General features: G+C 57.9%; 1 protein-coding gene and 1 long non-coding RNA gene across 34 annotated transcripts in view; both read left to right on the forward strand.

The window, feature by feature from the left end:
- FBRSL1 (fibrosin like 1) overlaps positions 1-9,164 on the forward strand; it is a 96,922-nt gene extending 87,758 nt beyond the window's left edge. For 20 of the 33 annotated variants that reach the window (XM_028830225.2, XM_028830229.2, XM_028830231.2 and 17 more), the window contains 5 exons: positions 526-658; positions 6,288-6,491; positions 6,715-6,798; positions 7,033-7,237; positions 7,836-9,164. In XM_028830225.2, coding sequence (XP_028686058.2) covers positions 526-658; positions 6,288-6,491; positions 6,715-6,798; positions 7,033-7,237; positions 7,836-8,646 — 1,437 coding nt within the window. In that variant the 3' untranslated portion in view covers positions 8,647-9,164. The remainder of the gene's footprint in view (positions 1-525; positions 659-6,287; positions 6,492-6,714; positions 6,799-7,032; positions 7,238-7,835) is intronic. The other 13 variants (XM_028830232.2, XM_077955893.1, XM_028830227.2 and 10 more) reach the window with 1 other exon arrangement.
- On the forward strand, positions 665-6,281 carry LOC144333218 (uncharacterized). The gene is made up of 3 exons (XR_013401709.1): positions 665-3,033; positions 3,100-3,115; positions 3,208-6,281. It is a non-coding gene; the product is annotated as an uncharacterized LOC144333218 (long non-coding RNA).
- Positions 9,165-21,554: the final 12,390 nt, after the last annotated feature.

Raw genomic sequence — 21,554 nt, forward strand, 5'->3', positions numbered from 1 at the left:
AGCTCTGCCTCCCGGGTTCACGCCATTCTCCTGCCTCAGCCTTCTGGTAGCTGGGACTACAGGTGCCTGCCACCATGCCCGGCTAATTTTTTGTATTTTTAGTAGAGATGGAGTTTCACTGTGTTGGCCAGGATGGTCTCGATCTCCTGACCTCGTGATCCGCCCGCCTCAGCCTCCCAAAGTGCTGGGATTATAGCCGTGAGCCACCGCACCTGGCCTTAACTTTTAAAAGAATCTAAATACAGAAAAAGTAAGTTGTTTTCCATGACCACATAGCATACCAGCTGAGATGTGCTAAGTACATAACCACAGTTCAGAGTATGTGAGCTCTCCCGTTCACCTTTTTTGCTGATCACGGTAACATTTCTGTCATTCTGAGTTGGAGAATACATCCTTGAAATTCATCCCACCTGCTCTCCTTTCTGGACTGACTCACACCCAGTCCCTGCGACCCCCCAGGCCTGGGCTTCCTGTGGTCGGGGCTGGTCGCCGGGCAGGCAGCCCTCACACGCTCTGTCCTCCCAGGAGATGCAGCTGGACCCCCACAAGCTGGAGGTGGGTGCCAAGCTGGACCTGTTCGGCAGACCCCCCGCCCCGGGCGTGTTTGCTGGCTTCCACTACCCACAGGACCTGGCCCGGCCCCTCTTCCCCAGCACAGGTGAGAGATGGAATCGGGGGCCGGGTGGGGGACACGGAAACCTCCTGCTCCTGCCCGGCCGAGCCTGCCTTCCTGTGCCAGGAGTGAGAACGTTCTCTGGACCTCAGTACCAGTTTTTGCTTTTTGATGCTCACCACTTACTCAGGTCAAAGCCTGGCAACTCCCTCACCTCACCTTTCCTCCCGACCAAGTCCTGCCCAGTGTGTCCTGGGGGGCCTTCAGCCCACGCACGCAGCTCTGAGGCAGCTGGTCCTGGCCACTCCTCCTCTCTGGGGCTCCCTGTTCTGGCCCCACCAGAGGCAAAGGAGTGGCAGGGACCCAGGCCCCCGCCAGGCTACCCCCTTCTGTCTCCCAGCGCCCGCTGTCCCAGGAGGAGTTTGGCCTCTCGCTGAACAGCAGGAAGCTGCTCCTGAGGCCGGGCTGGGCCCACACCCCAGTGCCCCTTCCTGATGTGCACGGCTGCTCCGGGGGTCCCAGGACCGGCCCAGCTGTGGTGGTTTCCTAGGGAGGGTCCCAGGACTTGGCCTGTATTGTTCTCAGTGGCACAGCCCAGGTTGGGGTCTGCCGGGAGCAGCGAGGACCTCCCTGCCCTTCGGAGTCACCCGCTCCCCCAAGTCACCCCCTCCCCCAAGTCACCCCCTCCCCCGAGTCACCCACTCTCCTGGTCACCCCCTCCCCTGGGTCACGCCCTCCTCCAAGTCACCCGCTCCCCAGGGTCACGCCCTCCCCCGAGTCACCTGCTCCCCCAAGTCACCCCCTCCCCCAAGTCACCCCCTCCCCCGAGTCACCCGCTCCCCCAAGTCACCCCCTCCCCCGAGTCACCCGCTCTCCTGGGTTACCCCCTCCCCTGGGTCACGCCCTCCCCCGAGTCACCCGCTCCCCCAGGCCATGCCCTTCCCCAAGTCACCCCCTCCCCCGGCAATGCAACGTGACCACATGCAAGTGTCCTCCAGGCACGCAGAGGCACCCAGGCTCTGGGGTGCTGGTCCGTGGGCACCACTGCCTGGCACAAGTCCACATTCCAGGCCCCCGGGAGGAAAGTGGGCTTGAAGCTCAACCATAGTGTGGGATAGACACAGTCTGGGCGCCCAGAGGCCGGCTGAGGCCTTTCCAAAGATGGTGTCTCAGCCTGTGCAGTACACGCCTTTCTACACATACACAGTTCCACACAGTTCCACATACACATCCATGCATGTGCACACACGTGAAGCATGCACATCCACATACAGCTGAGCCTTGAACCACAGAGAGGCTGGGTCACTCCCCGCCACACAGTTGAAAATCCAGGTATAACTTTTGACTCCCCCAAAACTTAACTCAGCCTACAGTTGACAGGAATCCTTACGATGGCATGAACACTTGCTGAACGCCTGTTTTGTGTGTTACATGTATGATGGACTGTATTCTTACAGTAACATCCACTAGAGAAAAGAAAACATTATGAGACAGATCATGGCCAGGCGTGGTGGGCACCTGTGGTCCCAGCTACTCAGGAGGCTGAGGCAGGAGGGTTACTTGAGCCCAGGAGGTCAAGGTTGCAGTGAGCCATGATTGCGCCACTGCTCACCAGCCTGGGCAACAGAGCAAGACCCTGTCACCAAAAAAAAAAAAAAAAAAAATCATAGGGAAGAGTAAAGATATTTGCTATTCACTGCGTGGAAGTGGATCATCCTAAAGGTCTTCATCCTTGTCCTCACGCTAAGTGGGGCTGAGGAGGAGGAGGGACTGGTCTTGCTGTCTCAGGTGGCAGGGGTGAAAGAAAATCTGTGTCCAAGTCCACCCGCACACTTCAAACCCGTATTGTTCAAGGGTCAGCTACATGCACACGCACAGGCATGTACACACACACGTACACGCACAGGCACACGTATACACACATGCACAGGCACATGTACACGCACAGGCGCACACATACGTGCATATGCACAGGCACACACGTACACGCACAGGCACATACGTACAGGCACACGTACACGCACAGGCACACACATACGCACACAGGCACGTGTACATGCACAGGCACACACGTACATACACAGGTGCAGGCACACACGCACACAGGCACATGCACAGGCACACACGTACACGTACACACATACACGCACAGGCAGACACAGGCACACACGTATGCACACAGGCACATGTACATGCACAGGCACACATACGTGCACAGGCACACAGGCACATGCACAGGCACACACATACACGTACACGCACAGGCACACGTACGTGCACAGGCACACGCACACAGGCACAGGCACAGGCACACACGTACACATACACAAGCACATGTACGTGCACAGGCACACACGCACACAGGCACATGCACAGGCACACACATACACGTACACGCACAGGCACACGTACGTGCACAGGCACACGCACACAGGCACAGGCACAGGCACACACGTACACATACACAAGCACATGTACGTGCACAGGCACACACGCACACAGGCACATGCACAGGCACACGTACACGTACACGTACACGCACAGGCACACGTACGTGCACAGGCACACGTGCACACAGGCACACGTGCACACAGGCACATGCACAGGCACACACGTACACATACATGCACAGGCACACACATGGGCTCTGCGTTGCCCACTTGTCCTGCTGTTGGAACCTTCCCCAGCCACCAGGTCCTTGAGGCCTGTCCCTTCCTCAGAGCTCCCTACCCCCGCTGCAGCCCCCCTCACTCTCTCCTCACCGTGCTCAGTCTCTTCCGCGTTCGTGACCATTTGATGCCACATTGCATGTGGACATGCGAGGGCAGAGCCCTGTCCACACAAGGGTGATGAGTGTGCCCAGCGGCCACCTGAGGCTGGCTTCACAAGCATGGTGGCCTCTGGGCCATGGAGCTTCCCGGTAGTCTGGGTTTCTCAGAAAGCAGAAGTCCAGGCTGCAGTTTCTGGCTGTCCGCAGCCTGGCTCAAGCCCCCAGGACACCTGCTCAGTGTGGAGCCCAGTTCTGGGCCCTCCACACTGCCCGCCCCACCAACCCTGCTCCTTTCCTGCCTCCCTTTCCCTCCTCTGGACACCCGGTGGCTGTCCCTCAATGCTCTGCCATTTGTCCTGCAAGACTGGGCCCCCTCCGTCCTTGGGGCCAGTGCTGCCTCCTCCTCCATCTCCTTGGCAGGTCTTGATATCTGGCTGGCAGGGGCAGGATGATTCCTTGTTGCTCTTTTTTCTCTTCCATATAAACTTTCTTTTTTTTTTTTTTTTTTTTTTTTTTTTTTGAGACGGAGTCTCGCTTTGTCGCCCAGGCTGGAGTGCAGTGGCCGGATCTCAGCTCACTGCAAGCTCCGCCTCCCGGGTTTACGCCATTCTCCTGCCTCAGCCTCCCGAGTAGCTGGGACTACAGGCGCCCACCACCTCGCCCGGCTAGTTTTTTTTTTTGTATTTTTAGTAGAGACGGGGTTTCACCATATTAGCCAGGATGGTCTCGATCTCCTGACCTTGTGATCCGCCCGTCTCGGCCTCCCAAAGTGCTGGGATTACAGGCTTGAGCCACCGCGCCTGGCCCATATAAACTTTCAATCTGCCTGTTAGGTTCCGGCTTTCACTGGAATTGGGTTAAAGGTGTACATCAACCTAAGAGGAATTCATACGTCGTCTCTGGTATCATTTTCCTATCCCTCATCATGGAGTATCTCATTCATTTAGGTCTTAGTAGAATTATTCATAGATGCTTTATATTTTACTAATATTACGATTGGAATTTGTAAGTTACATTTCTTTAGCTGTTGCTAGAAAACAAGTGCATATCTGTTTTGAAGATTCGTGTGCCATCTCTTGATTTTGTAACTAGCAATCTTGCTAAATTTTTACGAATGCAAAGACATTTGCCTGTCAATTCCTTTACCTTTTCTGTGTAGAAAGTCGTATCTACGAGTGGATGGTTTTACATTTACAGAAATGTGGTTGATACATTTCTGCAGCCACTTTTCCAGTGCTTTGTTTCACATGAGTTTCCCTGAGTAAGCCTGGCCTGTAGTTTCCCTTCCTGTACTGCATCTGTCAGGTTTTGTCATGAGGGCTGTTTGCCTTCTTCAGCGAGTTAAGGAGCTTTCCTTTTTTCTGTTGTCTGGAAGAGCTCTTGTGAGGTCCAGCCATCACTTCCTTCAAGGCTTGGCAGGCTCACACTCAGGTTCCAGGTACTGATTGTTTTTCCCCGTTGGGTGTGGTATTCCTCAAGCTGTTTCTTCTTGAATTGGTTTCAGTAACTCGAGTGTTTCTAGTAAGTTGATTTGGGGCAGGCTCCATAGCTGTCCATCCGTCACGCCTGAACTCCGCAGGCCCTGGTAATTCTTCATATTGCTTGGCTGTGCCATCTTCTCTTTTTTTCTTCATTAATCTCACCAGAAGTTCGTCCATTTCACCGGTATTTTATTTTATTTTTATTTATTTGTTTATTTATTTTGAGACGAAGTCTTGCTCTGTCGCCAGGCTGGAGTGCAGTGGTGTGATCTTGGCTCACTGCAACCTCTACCTCCCGGGTTCAAGTGATTCTCCTGCCTCAGCCTCCCAAGTAGCTGGGATTACAGGCAAGCGACGCTACACCTGGCTCATTTTTGTATTTTTAGTAGAGACGGGGTTTCACCATGTTGGCCAAGCTAGTCTCAAACTCCTGACCTCAAGTGATCCTCCTGTCTCGGCCTCCCAAAGTGCTGGGATTACAGGCGTGAGCCCCTGCGCCTGACCAATTTCACCCGTATTTTTAAAGGAGCAGCTTTGACCTTGTTGCCTTCTCTGTGTTTTCTTGTGTGTTGCTCACTTTTCTGGCCTCTTCTTGCTTGATCTGGAGGTTGAGAATATTAATTCCTCAGCGTCTCACAGTGCAGGCATTTGAGGCAGTGTGCTTCCTTCCACCTCTTGCTGCACACACTTTGACAAGCTGTGTTTTCATGGCGTGGGGCAGGCTGTCTTCCTCTCTAGTTTAGAGGAGTGGCATTAGCTTTCATGCCAGAGCTCAGTGGAGATCAGAAGCTCTGAACACAACCCACTGCGTCCTACATGGGAGGCGTGAGCACCCCGTCTTTGGGGTCCCCAGGATTAGGGCTGGGAGGGAGCTGGAGTAACCTAAAGATGACGCCCTGCTGGTCTTTACTAGAAACCTGCCCCCTGGACCCATGTGCAGGATGGCCCCTGGCCCAACAGCACTGAGTCCCCTGCAGCAGCCGCTTACAGGGCCAGGGCCTCACATGGTTGCTCTCCAGGTTGTTGGGGGGCCAGGGCTGATGTTGACATGGCGCTGTGGGCTGGGCCTGTGCCCAGGAATGCCACGAGGGGCTGCGACGTGCAGCCTCCAAGACAGCACCATGTCCATCCGGGCCTGAGGCCCAGCACCACATTAAGAAGTGAGGACCATTTATCAGCTCCCAGGTGAAAGCTCTGGGATAAGGGCTTCAGGAGTGGTCCAATCAAGGCACATGTTACTTGGACTTTGTCTCTGCCCAAGTTGCGGCCCCTTTGCTCTGAGGGCTGTACTGCACTCAGCACCTCCCTCGCTGCCCCGCTTGGGTTCCCAGGATGGCTGCCACTGCAGCCCCAAGTCAAACCTCCTCCGAATTGTGGGGTAAATTCCACCTCTTACTCTGACTGGACACGCTTCACCCCTCAGGGCATGCGAGAGAATGGGAGGTGAAGGTTCACAGAGGAAACTGGGGTGCCCCCTGTGAACAGAGCTGCAGATGGGAGGCCCTGGTGCTCTCTCCTGGCCTCTGTCAAACCTGGCTGCCCCCCCCAGGTGCCGCCCATCCTGCCTCCAACCCATTTGGAGCCTCAGCCCATCCCGGCAGCTTCCTGCCCACTGGCCCCCTGACAGGTGGGTGCTTCTGAATTTAGCCCACACAGCCTGGCTGGTTCCTCAGCAGCCTTGGGGTGGGGGAAGTAGGTGGGTGAGAAGGTGGCCCCAAGCCCCAGGGAGCCCCTTGGGTCATGCAGGCAGCACCCACCAGGCTGGAAGCCTCTGCAGCAGCCCCACTGGGCCAGGTGGGAGCCGTAGCCCACACCTCACAGACCTCTGGGGCTTGCGGTTGCCCCCACAGACCCTTTCAGCAGACCGAGCACCTTTGGGGGCCTGGGGAGCCTGAGCAGCCACGCCTTTGGGGGCCTGGGCAGCCACGCACTGGGTGAGTGACCCAGCCTGTGCCCCCTCCCCTGATGCCCGCGTCCCTCCCCCATGCCTGTGTCCTCTGCAGGAACCCTGATGCCTGGCTGACCTCCCTCCTCTGTGGGCTGGGCCCCCTGGGGCACCCCCTTTTCAGTGTCAGCCTGGGACCCTCCTAAAGCCCCTCCCGGGTTCTCCTGGGGTGTGGCTGGGGAGGGACAGACCCAACCTCACGCTCCGTGGCCTCTGCCCCCAGCTCCTGGCGGCAGCATCTTTGCCCCGAAGGAGGGCTCCTCTGTGCACGGCCTGCCCAGCCCCCACGAGGCCTGGAACCGACTGCACCGGGCACCGCCCTCCTTCCCCGCTCCACCCCCGTGGCCCAAGTCCGTGGAGGTGGAGCGGGTGTCAGCCCTGACCAACCATGACCGAGAGCCGGACAATGGCAAGGAGGAGCAGGAACGGTGAGTGGCCCTCTTGTTCCCTATCCCCACACCGTACCCCCCCAGCCCCCATTCTCTCTCCCCCTCCCCCTCTCTCCCTCCCACTGCTGCCCACTCATGCTCTGTCCAGCTCTGTGCTGAGCCCCGGGGTATGGGGACCAAAGTTCTGCTCCCTGGCGACTCCTCTCTGCAATGGGGAGTGAAGGCCGTGCCCTGGGGCTGGGAAGGGTGAGGAGGGTGAAGACCCATCCCCACCACAGGCACCCACACCTGCCATCAGGGAGACCTCCAGGTCGGCCTGACTCGCAGAGTTTGAGGGAGGATTTCGGGGGTGCGGCTGCCGGCAGGCCCCCCGTCCTAACAGGGAGGGGCCCGTGGGGAGCTGAAGTCGCTGCTGGCGGCTCATCTGCTTCGTCCCTCGGCCGAGGTTTCCAGGCCGCCCAGCGCAGAGAGGACGCGTAGGTTTTGGGAGCCTGTGGGGGTGCGGGAGCCGTGGGTGCTGAGGGGTCACCGGTCACCCAGGAGCTGGAGGCCCCGCCAGGCAATGGGAGCAGCCTGGGCTGCGCCGCTCGGCGGGACGGAGGTCTCGGGAGTGACGGGTCCGCCCTGCCGCCTCCAGGGACCTCCTGGAGAAGACGCGCCTGCTGAGCCGGGCCTCGCCCGCCACCCCCGCCGGCCACCCTGTCAGCGGACTCCTGCTCCGGGGCCAGAGCGAGCTGGGCCGGCCCGGGGCTTCTGCGGAGCGCGAGTCCGAACCTCGGGTCAAGGAGAGCCGCTCCCCAGCCAAGGAGGAGGCCACCAAGATGCCCGCGCGCGCGTCCCCGCCCCACAGCAAGGCGGCTCCGGGAAACGTGAAGGTCAAGGAGGAGCGCGGGGAGGACGAGGCTTCCGAACCCCCGGGGGGCGCCCTGCACCCCGTGCCCCTGCAGCTGGGCCTGGGCCGCGAGCGCCTGGGCGCGCCGGGCTTCGCGTGGGAGCCTTTCCGCGGCCTGGAGCTGCCCCGCCGCGCCTTCCCCGGTGCCGCCGCCGCCCCGGGCCCCGCTGCCCTCCTGGAGCCTCCGGAGCGCCCCTACCGCGACCGTGAGCCCCACGGCTACAGCCCCGAGCGCCTGCAGGGGGAGCTGGAGCGCGCGCGGGCCCCGCACCTGCCGCCCGCCGCCCCCGCCCTGGACGGCGCGCTGCTGCCCTCGCTGGGCGCCCTGCACTTCCCTCGCCTCGCGCCCGGCTCGCTGCACAACGGGCTCCTGGCGCGGACCCCGCCCGCCGCCGCCGCCGCCCTCGGCGCACCGCCCCCACTGGTGACCGCGGCCGGGCCTCCCACGCCCCCCGGGCCGCCGCGGAGCCGGACTACGCCGCTGGGGGGCCTCGGGCCGGGCGAGGCGCGCGACTACTCCCCGTCCCGAAACCCCCCGGAGGTGGAGGCGCGGTAGCCCCCGGGCCGCAGACGCCTCTCCGAGCGCACCGCTGTCCGTTTCTCCATCAGTTCCTAGAACTCAAGCACAGCTCCCGCCGATCCTGGGGCGGCGCCGCCTCTCCACCCGCAGCCTGTGGAGGCGGGGACTTGGGTGTCGGCTTTTCTGAGGGTGATCTTTTGTTTTCCGAGTTTGGGATTCGGCTGTTGGGAAAAAAAAAATCGCGTTTGTACCTTTTCCCCCCACAAATGAGAAGTGTTTGTAATGGATTTGTATTTTTCTTAATTTTATGCTATTTAGACGTTTAAAAGAACCAAAAAAGAAACTTTTGCTTCTTCGTTTTCGGTTGGGATTTGCAGTTTAATGGCCTCAGATCCTTCTTCAGATCCCCAGGGTTTCTTTGTCTTATTTATGGAGAAAAACCGGTCACTTTGTCCAGCGCACTGTGAGGCCCCCACTCAGGCCAGCCCTGGCCCCCCCTTGGTACTTGGAACCGAAGTTACAGATCTATATTAAAATAATAATAATGTACAAAACTTTGTTTTTTGCCTTATTATGCAGAAGTGTAAGAGAATTTCTTTTTTGGTTTGTTTTTTAAAAAGCAAACGAAACGTGTAAATAGTCTGTTGATATAAATATATGACGTTATTAAATTCTTAATCTAGATAGACTTTATAAATCGGTTTCCAGAAAGCCCTCTGGTGGTTTGTCTAACACGGTCACAAAAACCCAGGCGCTGCCGGTTGTAAACATTCTCAGAAGTTTAATGGCAGCAACTTTCCTTCAACTATGCAAGCGCTCCCGCCGCTGGTGGGGGGAGGAAGGTTCCGCCAGCGACGTCCCAGCCCCTGGGTCCGTGGAGAGGTTGGGTACCCCCATCAGGGCCCCTGGGCCAGCAGAACAGCACTCCTGGGCGGCTCCTGTGGGCTTCAGGACTGGCCAGCTCCAGCCGCAAGGGCGATTCTGTGGACGTTTGTGTGGATGGTGCAGGGTTCTTGGAATCTGTAGACCAGATCGGTGGAGGTTTAGAAGTGCAAGAGTCTAAAGGCTGAGTACAAAAAAAAAAAAATCACTGTTGTGTGTTTTCTTTCGCGTGAGGCATCAGCGTCACCTTGGTGTGGTCGTTGCCTCCCGGGCCCTTGGCCTGGCCTCCTCTCGGTTTGGGTTTTGCTCTCACCCACATAAGCCCCCCATGCCCTGCCCTTCTTGAGGCCTTTTGTGTTCTCCTACGTCTGGGCTGTGTCCCTACCAGGCTTCCCAGCCTTCAGGGTCAGCCATTGAGCCACATGCTTTGCTCAGTTCTGTGTTTCAGCCACGTTTCCACGGTGGACCCCGTTTGTTTGGAATATTCTGTTCCCATATCAATCAGTGATGATAAATACAGCCTTGATTTGGATGAAACTGTGGTCGTGTGTTCTGTGTGGCGTTGGGGGGCCGGGCTCACCCAGGCTGACCCCCTACAGGCGTGCGTCCCTCCTGCAGGTGCCTTGGGATGCTGGGCACCTCGGTGGCCCCACGCTGTCGGGTGCCATCACCCAGGAAGTGAAGCACAGCAGGTCCCAGCTTCCCAGCCCTGCTGCCACCCCAGCTCTGCCCAGCCCCCCATGGAAACCCCAGCCCCCGGCTCTGCCCAGCCCCCTCCCCCAGCGCCACCTCTCCCCATGGAAACCCCAGTTCTTGGCTCTGCCAGATGCCCCATTGTGTCGCTTCGTTCTTGGGAATGTCACATGGCCCCCTGTCGTCCCACCCCCAGTGACCCCATGGCCACCTTCCCTCACATCCACAGGGTTTTGTGCATAGAAGATGCTCTTAGTTCCGCCTTCATGCCAGAGAGTTCTGGCCCTGCAGGGACTTGTGGGATTGACCTTGCCTTGGCTGTGCCCAAATGAACAGGAGCTCAGAGGGCAGGAGCCAGGTGCAGAGGTGGCAGCCCCCACCCTCCTGTGCAGTGAGCACCAGGCCCACCTGCCTTGAGTGATGTTCAGGAAAGCTCCAGGTGCACACCTGGCCTTGACCTGAGCATCACCTCCACCCCGGCCCTGCCAATTAACTCCTCACTGAGGGGCCCCAGGGCTGCAACCTAAGAAGGAGGCCTCGTGGGCCCACTGTGCACCCAGTAAGGAGTGCCCTGTGTCCCATAAGACCCTTCCAGGGTGGCAGGAGGGGCAGCTCCCACTCCACACCCAACCGGGTTATTGTCTGGGGCCTGGACCATCTGCCATGTGGGGCTTCTATGAAATGTGTTGTGCAATTTTGCCACTGTGTGAATATCAGCATGTGGCACATGCCTGGACGGGCCGGCCTGTTGCTTCTGGGCTGCACACCTGCACCCCATGTGACTCCTGAATCCTGTCGGCAGCTGTAACATGGTGGTAGGTGTTTGTGCATGAAAAGGTACAGTAAGAATGCAGCATTCTGGCCAGCATTCTGGCCAGCATTCCAGATGGCTCACACCTGGAATCCCAGCACTTCGGGAGGCTGAGGTGGGCAGATCACCTGAGGTCAGGAGTTTGAGACTAGCCTGACCAACATGGTGAAACCCTATCTCTACTAAAAATAAAAAAAATTAGCCAGGCGTGGTGGCATTCGCCTGTAATCCCGGCTACTCTGGAGGCTGAGGCAAGAGAATCACTTTAACCCAGGAGGCAGAGGTTGCAGTGAGCTGTGATCACGCCACTGTACTTCCAGCCTGGGAGACAGAGCAAGACTCCATCTCAAAAAAAAAAAAAAAAAGAATCCCGCATTCTAATCTTCTAGGGTTGCCCCTGCCTATGCAGCCTGCCCTTTCCCACAGCAAGGCTGGATGGCACGTGACTGTGCTTCACATCCCCTTGTCTTGGTTATTCCAACCTGTGCAGCAAATCTTCAGGAAGACTCCAGCGCTGCATATTCTGCCCTGAGTGAGCTGATTGTGTTAGTCATCCACACAGGCCTGCTCTGCCCCAAGTCCCCTGTAGGGCAGCCCAGCAGTGAGGAGGAGGCAAGGCCAAGGCCCAGTCCTGTGGCTCCAGGGATCTGGGAACGCACCTGTAAGGCAGAGCTGGAGGGAGGGAGGCAGCTGGAGGGTGGACAGCAGTAGAGCTGGAGGGAGGACAGCAGTGCGGCTGCAGGGTGGACAGCAGTGCAGCTGGAGGGAGGACGACAGTGCACCTGGAGGGAGAGCAGCAATGTGGCTGGAGGGAGAGCAACAATGTGGCTGGAGGGAGGGTGGCAGTGAGGCTGGAGGGTGGACGGCAGTGTGGCTGGAGGGCGGATGGCAGTGCGGCTGGAGGGAGGACGGCAGTGTGGCTGGAGGTAGGGCGGCAGTGGGACTGGAGGGAGGATGGCAGCTGGCGGGTGGGCGGCACTCCAGGGCCATCCCCTGGCCAGAACTACCTGCAAGCCTAGGGATGCCATGTGAAGGAGTGAAATGGTGAAATGTCTGCCTTTAAGTCAAAGCACAGAGCCTGCTTTGAAATGCAGAGAAAGGGGGAGGGGACCCCATCCAGGCAGGGTCCCTCTGGGGCTGCCTTCCACTGTAGGGCCAGCCCTGGCACTGAGGCAGCCATCCCTCCCCACGCATCATCTTTAAGGGGAGTGATCTCTGATGGTGCAGAATCCAGGGTGGACTTCTTCCCAGGAGCACTCTGTGAGGGGGCACGTTCCTGAGAGCACTCTGTGACTAGAGCACCCTCCCGGGAGCACTCTGATGGAGCAGCCTCCTGCGAGCACTCAGTGAAATGGGAGCACCTTCCTGGGAATATTCTGTGAGTGAGCACGCTCCTGGGAGCACTCTTTTAGAGGGAGCACACTCCTGAGAGCACTCTGATGAAAGCACTCTCCTGGGAGCACTCTGTGAGGTAGCAGCCTCCTGGGAGCATTCTGTGGGGGAGCACCCTCCTGGGAGCACTTGGTGAAGGAGCACTCTCCTGGGAGCACTCTGTGAGGTAGCAGCCTCCTGGGAGCATTCTGTGGGGGAGCACCCTCCTGGGAGCACCTAGTGAAGGAGCACTCTCCTGGGAGCACTCTGTGAGGAGGGACACCTTCTTGGGAGCACCCTATGAGGGTACACGCTCCTGGAAACACTCTGTGAGGGGGCACATCGCTCAGGTCAGCAGTCCAAGTGACCCTCCCCTGTCCCCGGAGGATTTTGGTGAGGCTATTTCCATCTCACCTGGTAACTTAGAACTTGGGCTAAATTACCTTGATATAAAACTTGGAACCTGGGTAAATTAGAACCTGGGTAAGATAGACCCTGTTATAAAAATCAGGAGTTGAAATTCTATTTTATTTCAGCAAGACCTGAAAGATGCAGTCAGGCAAATGGAAGCACATCTGATGCTGACAGAAAAATAAAGGTTTTGATATATGTTTTAATATTCTATCCTTCATAGATACAGGGTTTTAAAAACACTCAACCTGGGTGACATTTGTCAAGCAGCTACAGTGACTCCTGGCCATCCCAGGAGGGAGAGGAACAGCATCAAAGTCCGTCCTGTTACTACCAGACTCAGGGCCTGGCACGCAGCAGGGGCCAGGTGTGTCTTGGACGGGCGAAGGCATCGAAGAAGGGGGAAGCCTCCCAGATGCCCTGCTGGGCTCCTCCTGGCAATGCCTGGACCCCTCACCAGCAAGGGAGTGGAGTCCCAGGACAGGCATGAACACTGGAATGCCCTGGGTGCCCAAACGAGCCCGTTCTCCGTGCCTCGTCCTCACGTGGCCACCTCTATGTTGAGGCTTCCCCAGCTCTCTCGTGAGGACTAGTCTGTGTTTACACTCTACCTGGGTAATCCAGGAAAGCTGCACCACCTCCACATCCTGACTCTAATCACATTTGCTCAGACATGGCCTTCTAGGTGACGTACTCGCAGATTCCAGAGATTGTGCCATGGAGATCTTCCCACCGCTGATGGGAACCTGGAATCCAAGGATCTTGACGCAGACTGTAAGTATTCATGACTGACAACACTGAGCTCTCTGCAGTGTCAGCTGGGGTCCTATCCACAGCCTGAGGGCATGTGGTGCTGCTGGGAGAGGCCAGGGGCCAGTGCTCCTGTGTCCAACAGGCTCTACACGCTGGGGAAGGCTCAGAGAGAAAGGAGTGTGCCTGCAAGTACAGGATCCGTGACCATGACGCCATCAACACACGGAGTTTTCCATATGACATGTGCTCTGGAGGCAGAGGTTCGGGAGGTGCTGCAGGAGCTTGAGTCAGGCCTGGCATTTTTGTGATTCTCTTGGCCTTTCCATGTTCATTGCCTCATAGTAATGAAATAGCTGCTGTAGCTCCAGGCATTACATCCACCTGCCAGGGAGAGAGATCAGCGAAGGGGAGACAGTGAGTGTCAACCTTATCTGGAAAGACAGGGCCTCCCCAGGGTTCCACCAGAGGGTCTCTGCCGAGGTGTCATCAGCTGACACTGGGGGGCCTGCACCCTTGTCAACAGGGCAGGGGACGTGGACCATGCCCGGCCTGCTGGCTGAGGGTCCAGGTTCTCAGTGGGAGCCAGACTAACCCAGGGGCCTTTGGGAAACCTGAAGGTCGTTTTGCATCTGGCATCCGCACACCTGAGCCTTCACGGACTTGAAATCCACAACATTTTGCTATAAATTATTTTTATTTTTCTGTTATACCACAGTTTGGGGCTTATATATTTTGGGGCCTTAGATATTTTTTCCCTAAAATTATATGTGAAGCTTATAAGAACTGAATTTCATTTCTAGATAGAAAAGGAAGCATCATAAAATATTTACCATGAAGGCTTCAGACCTGCTGGCTCACACCGACCCTGATTCCTTCCTTCCTGCGTGGGCCCGGGGCTACTCGGAGCTGAACTGGGTCCTCTTCGACAGGGTGTGGGGGGATGGACGTGGCCTTGCTGAACATGGCAGCAAACAGGAAAAGAGGCCTTGCGGAGACAGCTGAGCCCGTGTGGCCTCCAGGAAACCTCACCCCAGCCCCACGCCCCACAAGAGGCTCAGCATCCAGCCGCCAGGCCGGGGGCGGGGGTTCTGGGGGCAGGGAGGGTCAGAACCACATCTCCTAATCCTGCAATGGCTTGCGGCTGAGGATTGTGACCGCCTGTCCTCACCCACTAGAGAGACCACCAGGACATGGCTGCCTCCTAGTCAGGAAGAGGCCCGAGGGCTGAGTTGACCAAGCAGGGGCCAGGTGCGTGCACCTGGGTGGCCGAGAGGCTGCATGGTCCCCGGGCCTGCCACACACGGCTCCTGTTCTGCCCCAGAGAAGCAGATCTGACACCCCTGCTCATCAAGTTCAACGTGTAAACGGAAACAGCAACTCGACTATTGGAATTTCCCTCCTTTACATTTTTGTTCTAAAATTTTTTTTTTTTTTGGAGACAGAATCTCGCTCTGTCACCCAGGCTGGAGTGCAGGGGCACGATCTCAGCTCACTGCAACCTCCGCCTCCCACATTCAAGCAATTCTCCTGCCTCAGGCTCCTAAGTAGCTGAGATTACAGGCTCCTGCCACCACACCCGGCTACTTTTTTGTATTTTATTAAAGATGGGGTTTTGCCATGTTGGCCAGGCTGGTCTCGATCTCCTGACCTCGTGATCTGCCCACCTGGACCTCCCTAAGTGCTGGGATTACAGGCATGAGCCACCGCACCCGGCCTAATTTTGTATTTTTTTAATAGAGACAGGGTTTTGCCATGTTGCCCAGGCTGGTCTCAAACTTCTGACCTCAGATGATCCACCCACCCTGGCCTCCCAAAGTCCTGGGATTACAGGTGTGAGCCACCACGCCAGCCTAGATTTTAGAAAAAGAAATTACAGGATTGACTCATGCTCCTTGTTACAAGCAAAAGAATACACGGGTGATCAGGAAAGGCAGCTGCTCCCTCTGGGGATACCACCTGTGCTCTCGAACCGTCCTGGGGAGCTGGACTCCTCATGCTCCAGGAAGAACCACGGGTGCTCCGTGATGCCAGCTCCTGGCACTGTGTCTGGTTTGTGGATTAAGTCTTGTCTATCAAACTGTACTTTCTGGGACAAACATTTTTGTGGGATTTGATTCTCCAATGTGGAACTGTGGGTTCAGAAACGGTGCTTATCTGTAACTGGTATTTGTTATTTTAAACATTTCCAGCTTGAAAAGTTGCAAGTGCCATTCAAATAACTCTTTCCTGACCTCAGAGTGAGCTGGCAACCCTCTGCCTTCCCTCTCGGCACCCTCCGTCTGTTCCGGCAGGCGGGCTGTCTGTCCCAGTCCACACCGCAGCCCCCAGGATCAGCGAGCAGCACGGCTCCCTGCCTGGTGCAGGGCCTCAGTGTTCATGCTCCTTCCTCCTGGGAGAGCCCCCTGCCTCTCAGAGACTTTCACAACCTTGGTGTGCAGAAGGTTCTGGACAGCGACTGGGGGACGCCCTTACTGGGTTTCTCCGGAGCGTGGGCATTGGACTGGAAAACACACAGAACTGCTGGGGATCCTCGAAGCCGCCGGCAGCACCCAATGCCAGTTTGTCCCATCAGGCGTTGGTCCTGACCTGCACTTGGCCACCTGCCCCCCACTTTGTAATTGAGCATTGAGGGGAAGACGCTTGAACCCATGTGAAACCTCTTTCTCCTGAAACTTTCCCTGCATGCATCAATTACATCATTGCAGCTGGGCCTTCCCCTGAGCGTGACGCCCTGGGGCGAGGCCGGTGGCTTCCCACGTGTGACTGTCTCCACCCGCAGCCCCTGCCCTCCGGGGCCCCCATGCACCAGGCGCTCTCTGCCCGGCCCCGTCTCCCAGAGCCCTGGAGGCTCAGCCTGGGTGTCGTGTGTGCCTTGTGCTCTTAGGAATGTTACCTGTGTTTCTTCACATCTGTATTTGTTTTTTTGGTTTTTTTGTTTTTGTTTTTCTTTGAGACGGAGTCTGGCACTGCCGCCCAGGCTGGAGTGCAGTGGCACGATCTCGGCTCACTGCAAGTTCCGCCTCCCGGGTTCACGCCACTCTCCTGCCTCAACCTCCCGAGTAGCTGGGACTACAGGCGCCCGCCACCACACCCAGCTAATTTTGTTTTTGTATTTTTAGTAGAGACGAAGTTTCACCTTGTTGGCCAGGATGGTCTCAATCTCCTGACCTCATGATCCATCCACCTTGGCCTCCCAAAGTGTTGGGATTACAGGGGTGAGCCACTGTGCCTGGCCCTTTCTTTTCTTTCCTTTCTTTCTTTTTTTTTTCTTCTCGAAGGGCCTTGCTCTGTTGCCAGGCTGGCTGGAGGGCAGTGGTACAATCATAGCTCACTGCAGCCTCGACCTCCTGGGCTCAAGTGATCCTCCTGCCTCAGCCTCCCTAGTAGCTGGGACCACAGGTGCGCACCACCACACCCAGCTAAGTTTGGTATTTTTGGTAGAGATGGAATCTCGGTATGTTGCCAAGGCTGGTCTCAAACCCCTGGGCTCAAGCAGTCCTCCCACCTCAGCCTCCTGAAGTGCTGGGACCTACACTTCTTCCAGATGCTTTCAAGTTTGATGTGTTACATTTACCTATTCTGTTCTTTTAAAAATTATCATTTTGTTAGAACTTGAGGATGAGTGGTCAAAATAACAACGATCATTTTGCAGCGTATCTGGTTTGTTCTACTAGGGTGGAAAGCAAGGGTTTCTCAGGATTTCACTATAAGCACTGTCTCAGCCTTCTTGGACTGCCCTGCGGAACCCCAGAGACCCAGCAGCTAAAACAATGACATTGAGATCTGAGTGCCAGCAGGACGAGCTCCACGAGGGCCCCCTCTGGGTTGCAGGCAGCTGCCTTCCCAGGGAGTCCTGCCCCGGCAGGTGGGCAGGGCAGGGGGAGCTGGCACGCTCGCTCTGTGGTCTCTTTTTTCTCACAGTGTGTGACTGTTTACCACCGCGGTCACCTGGAGCCTCTTATTACAAGGGCGTGAATTCCCTTCTCACAAGGCCCCTCACGGCCTCATCAAAACCTCAGTCACCTCCCAGAACCCCACTCCAGTCCCGTCACACTGGGGCTCTGGGCTTGAACCCATGAATGTGAGGACACACTCAGTCCACAGCAAGGCCATGTCCCCAAGGAGCAGAGGTGGACTCCAGCCACACATTGGCCAGGCAGCAGCTGGGAGAGGGTGCCCGTGCGGAAAGAACGGACAGGCGGACTCAGGCACGGTGGCATCTGATGCTCACTTTCACGATGTTGTTTCGTTTTGTAATTTTCTTAGACTTCCAAATTCATAGTGAAGTTGACCCAACATGACAGGAAACAGGATTCGAGGGGTTTGAACAGAGTGGGGGGATCGTCCGTATCCTGGGGCCGACAGCCTCACACTGATGGATGGTTCTGGAACTGCTCACAGGCAGCCCCTCTGCCATGGTGGACGAAGCTGGGGCTTCCTGGTTCATTCACTCCCCTGGCTGGGAGGACCCAGAGGTGCCTCCCTCTAGCGTACAGTGCCGCTGGCCCCGCCATGGGCCCCTGGCCTCAACCCAGAGAGCTTCTCCAAACCAGTGGCTGTGGCCCCACCATCTCCCGAGCGCCAGGCAGGGAACCCCTTCTGCATCCACCCTGGGCTCACTTTGCTCCTCCTGGAACCAGCGCGCAACCCCTCACCTTAGACACCCCCGTCCCCATGTTGGTGTGGCGTCTGCCCTCAGCTGACTCTGACAAACACACGGTCAATGTTTCTGTGAAGTTTGGGAAAATAAGATCTTTTCACTGTACTGGGTCAAGACCTGTCTCCACTCGGCACGGCCCCCGTGCACTTCTGGTATCTCTGCGGGAAGAGGGGCGCCAAGCAGCCAGGAGCTACCTGTGGGGAAGGCGAGTTGAGGAAGCTTTTCCCTAGTGTTGCTGGGCTCACCCCCGTGGGAATGGCCCCCGCGCCCTGGCTCACCTCCGTGGGGACGGCCCCCACTCCCTGGCTCACCTCCGTGGGGACGGCCCCCATGCCCTGGCTTACCTCTGTGGGGACGGCCCACAAACCCCAGCTCACCCGCATAGGGACGGCCCCCATGCTGGGCTCACTCACCTGACATCAACAAGAAGGCAGGGGCCTGATGGTGTCTCCAATATGTCCTGTTTGAAGATTCCGGATCTAGACGCTGGGGTGTGGGGACGGTGTCAGACAGGTAGAGGTGTGTGTGTGGAAAATTCAGTTCTCAGAAGCTTCTAATCAGGATAGAGGTTTGCTTTGACTTCTTATGGGAATCACTTGACGGCGGCTGTGTCTGTCGCCCACACACGCCCCAGGAGGTTCATACCTGAGCAACTCTTATCCACAGAAAACGTGGCTCAGCCCCCTCAGTGGGAAGATTAAGCTGATTTTCCATTCTCCCATAGAAAACGTTACCAAATTGTCATTTTGTAAAAGTAATCCGAGGCTGTGAGGTCAGGAACTTTAGGGTAAAAAACGTGCCGTGTGATTCTGTCTGTGATGCTTCCTGTGTGGGCCTCCGATTCTGTGTGTGATGCTTTCTGTGTGAGCTTCCAATTCTGTCTGTGATGCTGCCTGTGTGAGCTTCCTACACTCATGGTGTGCTGGGTCTTTCACTGTAAGTATGTTCAGTTTTAGGCCTAACAGTGTGTTCATAATGTCATATGCCTTTTCTTAAGGAAGTTGCCAAAACGATGTAACTTCAGGGTGTGCAGAGTCGACCGCGGCCAGGTGCTCCTGCCCCACAAGTCTCTCCAGGGGGAGCCTCAGATAGTCCTGCAGTTGCAGAGATGGAGATTGTTTATAATTACTTAGGAAAGGAAGACCCACGTGCTGGGGAAGGACTGGGAACAAGACAAAAACAAATACACTACAGCCCAGGCTGAAAATGGCAGGGACAGGGTGGGCTGGGGATGGAGGCATTTCGGGGAACGTCAAGCAGATGGAATCAGAAATCAAACGAAGCAGAGGGACCCACTCCCCCAACACCCCCCAGCCTCCCCCACCACCACACAGAGCCCAGGGCTGCTCTCGGGAGTCAGCAGCCAGAAGAGTTCTTGGCCTGAACCAGGGATCCCCCGAGGGGAAGGCAAGTGACCACAGAAGCTCAGCTGGGGCCAGGGGAAGGAGAAAGGGACTGGGCTTGCATCCCGGACGTGGGTGCCTATGTGCTGAGCACTGACCGTGCCAGGGACAGGGAGGGAGCGATTTTCACCTGCAGTGTCCACACGGGCTTGCACCCGTTTATTCGACACCCCTGTGGTGGTGGGAGGTGACAGCAAACCCGAGGCTCTGGCCCTGGCCTTGCCTCCCACAGCACGGCCTGTGCCTCCCCAGGCTTCCCAGGAGGCCGCTCTGGCACTGACCCAGCAGACACCACCTCTCTGTGACCTCCAGGTTTCCTCCAGATTTTACGCTTTTATTATTCAAAACACAGAAGGGGTGAGACACGGCTACTCGGTCCTCCAGGAGCCTTTATTGATGTTTAACAATCAGGTTACATGTCCCAGTGCCTGGGATTTGTTCTCAGACACTTCGTGCCACCAGGCTGGTCATTGCCTTTCAGTTCCCACAGATTTTCAGAGCTCCAGAAACAGCAGCAGGAACAGTGAGCGAAGCTTCCACTGGAGCCAGCCCCAGAGCAACGGGGTCCGGTGTGAACATCCCAGGGCCCAGGTCGGTCCCTCACACCCAGGTTGGAGCTCACGTCACTGAAGGAGAAGGCAAAGCTGGGGCAACGTGCAGGGGACAGGCCAAAGCTGAGGAAACCTGCGGGGACGGGGCCCCGAAGCTGAGGAAACGCACGGGGGAAGGGCCGGAAGCTGAGGAAACGCGCGGGGGACGGGGCCCGAAGCTGAGGAAACGCGCGGGGGAAGGGCCGGAAGCTGAGGAAACGCGCGGGGGACGGGGCCCGAGGCTGAGGAGACGCGCGGGGGACGGGGCCCGAGGCTGAGGAGACGCGCGGGGGACGGGCCCCGAGGCTGAGGAGACGCCCGGGGCACTGGCCGGAAGCTGAGGAGACGCGCGGGGGACGGGCCCGAAGCTGACGAGACGCGCGGGGGACCGGCCGGAAGCTGACGAGACGCGCGGGGGACCGGCCGGAAGCTGAGGAGACGCGCGAGGGACGGGGCCCGAAGCTGAGGAGACGCGCGGGGGACGGGGCCCGAAGCTGAGGAGACGCGCGGGGGTCGGGGCCCGAAGCTGAGGAGACGCGCGGGGGACGGGGCCCGCAGCTGAGGAGACGCGCGGGGGACGGGGCCCGAAGCTGAGGAGACGCGCGGGGGACGGGGCCCGAAGCTGAGGAGACGCGCGGGGGACGGGGCCCGCAGCTGAGGAGACGCGCGGGGGACGGGCCCCGCAGCTGAGGAGACGCGCGGGGGACGGGGCCCGAAGCTGAGGAGACGCGCGGGGGACGCGCCGTGAAGCCGCTGCGGAAGGAGGACGTGAACGCCTGTGGCTGGGACACAGCATCTCCCGACGCCAGCCTCGTGGGGGCCGGGACAGCACCCGGAGGCCGACGCCCACGCTCAGCGCCCGAGAGGGACGCCCACGAGCAGCGCCACACGCCCGGAGCTGCTCCCAGCGCCCACGACGGGGCCCGGTGGTACCGAGGGCTGTGAACAAGCTTCACCTGTGGGGACCGGGACCCTTTCACCCCACATGGGAGCTTTGGGCTCCAGCAAACACACTTGCGCCCCACAGCGTTTGCGCCGCTGGCAACCTGGCCCTTCCCCTGACCCCAGGGCTCAGCAGAGTCGGAGCCTGCACCGCAAGGCTTATCCCATGGATTTCTCGTCAGGGAAAACCACAGCAGCGGTCAGGGGGAGGGAGGGGAGAAGCGAGGACCCTCTTCCTTCAGGGCTCGTTCCCTCTCTGGCCTGAAGACGTTCAACCTCGGCTCCTACGAGGGGCTGGTCCTGGGTCCCCCTCCCCGCAGCCCCGCAGGCTCTGACAGTCTCTGACTGGGCACCCGTGCCCTGCGGGGCCTGGTGGGCTCAGTGCCAGCCCAGGAGCCTTCTCTGTGGCCCTCACTTTATGAGATGGG

The sequence above is a fragment of the Macaca mulatta genome, chromosome 11 (genome assembly GCF_049350105.2).
Source record: "Macaca mulatta isolate MMU2019108-1 chromosome 11, T2T-MMU8v2.0, whole genome shotgun sequence".
Lineage (NCBI taxonomy): Eukaryota > Metazoa > Chordata > Mammalia > Primates > Cercopithecidae > Macaca > Macaca mulatta.